The sequence below is a fragment of the Salvia splendens genome, chromosome 9 (assembly GCF_004379255.2).
Source record: "Salvia splendens isolate huo1 chromosome 9, SspV2, whole genome shotgun sequence".
NCBI classification, from domain to species: Eukaryota; Viridiplantae; Streptophyta; class Magnoliopsida; order Lamiales; family Lamiaceae; genus Salvia; species Salvia splendens.
In genome coordinates this window covers 14503093-14506227 of record NC_056040.1, presented here as the reverse complement: position 1 = coordinate 14506227, position 3135 = coordinate 14503093, and the positions used below count along the sequence as shown (strand labels likewise).

The following is a 3135-nucleotide window of genomic DNA, read 5'->3' as shown; positions in this document are numbered from 1 at the left end:
TTAATTAGTTAAATTAAACAATCAACTTTCCAAATTGGAGATTAATTAAACCAAGAATTATCAAAAGTAAAGTAATGTCAAAGGTCAAGCGATTTTAAATCAACGCTAAAAGTACACATTTTTATAATTTCGTGATGAATCACTGCATATCGTTTCCACGTTGATACTCTTCATTATTTTTACTATTGTTTTCTATAGAATATATTCGATACCATATAACAATTCATAATCAAGATTTGTTACTAATTAAGAATTGAGATTTAAACTGATACAATGATAAAGATTAAAAATAATTATCAATCGTAAGTAAATATTTAAAAATAAAATGAAAATTCAGGATGATAATGAAAACTACCAACCCTTTTACGAAGTTAAGGAGGCAGATTAGTAGTAGCAATTAGTAATTCAATGAATCTTAATTGAAGTTGAGACGAATAGGCAATATGCACACAAATTACTCCTTCGTGAGCTTCACGTATCCTCTCACCACGTGTTCCTCTATTATACCCTGGGTTTACCTACTCTATTTTTCTCAAAATCAAAATATCAAATCAAAATTATGTGTATATAACTATATATTCATACACCCACATCCTCATTTAGTCATTTTCTCAATCCTTCAATTATCAATTTCAAACCCCCAAAAAAACACCCTATCACAAAATAATTGCTCAATCAGAAACACTGACCCCATCACACACGATGACATTCGTGCCTAAAACCGCCGCAACGGCCTCGACGGAAAATACCAGTCTCAGGCGACGGAAACTCGCCTTCCTCCTCGCCGATCCCTCCAATCAAGACAGCGACTACAGCGACGAATACAGCAGCTCCCGCCACCGCTTCAGCGATGCCTCCTTCACAACCACCTCCGCCGCCGACGCCGGCTACTACTCCAACCCCAGCAGCGCCACCTCCTCCCCCTACAACCCCATGTCCCCGTGGACTCAGCCTTCTCCCTACACGAAATCCCCATGGATTCATCAGCTCGTCGCCTCCTCATTGCCCGACGATGAAAACGCGGCGGCGAACAATCACGGCCTCATCGGATCGCTCTACCGCGAGGAAGGCCACGTGTACTCCCTCGCCGCCGCAGGCGGTCTCCTCTACACCGGCTCCGATAGCAAGAATGTGAGAGTATGGAAGAATTTGGAGGAATTCTCTGGATTCAAATCCAGTAGTGGATTCGTCAAAGCCATAGTTGTTTTCGGGAATAGAATTTTCACGGGCCATCAAGATGGGAAGATCCGGGTTTGGAAGCTATCCGGGGATAAGAAAAACACGCATAAACGGGTCGGGAGCTTACCCACGACCCGGGATTTACTAATGAAGTCAATCAACCCGAAAAACTACGTGGAGGTCAGACGCCACCGAAACGTGCCGTGGGTGAAGCACTACGACGCCGTTTCGTGTCTAGGCGTGGACACGGATCGGGGCTTGCTCTACTCGGGGTCATGGGATAAGACGGTGAAGGTGTGGCGGATCTCGGATTCGAAATGCCTGGAGTCCATCGCGGCGCACGACGACGCGGTGAACTCGGTGGCGGTGGGGTTCGACGGCCTCGTCTTCACCGGGTCGGCGGACGGCACGGTGAAGGCGTGGCGGCGGGAGCTGATGGGGAGGTCGACGCAGCACGTGCTCGTGGAGACCATGCTGCGCCAGGACCACGCGCTCACGTCGCTGGCGGTGTCCCACGCGGGGGCGGGCGCCGTGTACGCGGGCGCCTCCGACGGGCTCGTCAGCTTCTGGGAGCTCGGGAAGCACTTCATGACCTACGGCGGGGTGCTGAGGGGGCACAAGCTGGCCGTGCTGTGCCTTGCCGTCGGGGGCAGCCTCGTGTTCAGCGGGTCCGCGGATAAGACTATCTGCGTGTGGCGGAGGGAGGGCGGCGGAATCCACTCGTGCGTGACGGTTTTCACGGGGCACACTGGCCCCGTGAAATGCCTGGCGGTGGAGAGAGACTCCTCCGAGAGTGATGAGAAGCAGTGGATTGCTTATAGCGGGTGTCTGGATTGTAGCGTTAAGGTGTGGATGGTCTCCGAGAGTGCCAGGGCGGAATTACTTGAGCATGAGGAGGAGGAGGAGGAGGAGGAGGAAGAGTGAAGTGGCGGAGGCGCGTGGTGTGAACGGGACCGACCAATGAGGGGATTGGTGGGGACGGGATTGTTGATTTATGACTTAATTCTTAGGTTGGAAGAGTAAAAACCAACGGATCGACATTGAATTTATGATCATAAATGCATTAAGGCTTGATGATTTTCTCACATTTTTTAGTTTTGGGCATGAGAATATGAGATGATCATCAATTTGTATATACACCCACACTGGTTTTAACTTGTAAAATTTCTTTATTAGTTTATTATCTTTAATTGTTGGGATGTTTATTAGTATAGACTCATAGTGATGTTCGTTTTGGTGTAAAGGGAAAAATGAGAGGAAATTTGTGTTTATATGTTACATTTCACGTTTGTACGTTTTTGTGTCACATTATTAATATTTATTTTTCCAGAGTAGTAGTATTTGTTATGTATGCATTATCCGTTTTCGGGAAATTCAACTGGAATCTTGAATAATGGTATATAGTTGCATAATGGAAGATCGGATAAGTAAATGCTTACACAGTTTGCAACTAATAATCTAATATAATGATCCAGACTGCTGAAAATTAATTGATATTAGCATTATCAACAAACCATTACTATATTTTAACATAGTGAGATCGCATACTTGATTCTAAATCGAAAAACAACAGATTCGTAGAATACTTTTCTAATAAATTATATGGGCAATAAGTCAAATGAAATATTAGATGATTTGAATATCTTGCCACAAGTTATATACGGAGTACTATAATTATCGAAGACTTTTTTTTTTATCATTAATGAAAACTCTTATCTAAAGCGGAAAACTTAGTCTCTGGAATTTTCGGTTTCACACAGCCTTGATTAAATATAGCCATAGGTAAGCCATAAAAATACTATAGTAATATTTATGTGTATGTAATAAGAGTAAAAAATGATGCAATTAATGATTTTTGATTTTTTCTATTTCAATAGTCATACGTGTAGATTTACACGAAACTGCAAAACTGCAATATGTATCTGAATTTTCTTTTCACTTTCACACGTTTGGACT

General features: G+C 43.7%; 1 protein-coding gene across 2 annotated transcripts; it reads left to right on the top strand.

Moving 5' to 3' along the window:
* The first annotated feature begins 485 nt into the window (after window positions 1-485).
* Window positions 486-2508, top strand: LOC121746708 (protein JINGUBANG-like). Of its 2 annotated transcripts, XM_042140621.1 has the most exons (2): window positions 486-1909; window positions 1940-2508. In XM_042140621.1, the coding sequence occupies exons 1-2, from the start codon at window positions 703-705 to the stop codon at window positions 2101-2103; spliced, it is 1371 nt and encodes a 456-aa protein (XP_041996555.1). In that variant the 5' UTR covers window positions 486-702; the 3' UTR covers window positions 2104-2508. The 2 variants fall into 2 exon arrangements, with proteins under 2 accessions (XP_041996555.1, XP_041996554.1); XM_042140620.1 differs by having other exon boundaries at window positions 486-2508.
* Window positions 2509-3135: the final 627 nt, after the last annotated feature.

Excerpts from the sequence above, each read along its gene's own strand:
- LOC121746708 (XM_042140620.1), top strand. The coding sequence starts at position 703 with ATGACATTCGTGCCTAAAACCGCCGCAACGGCCTCGACGGAAAATACC.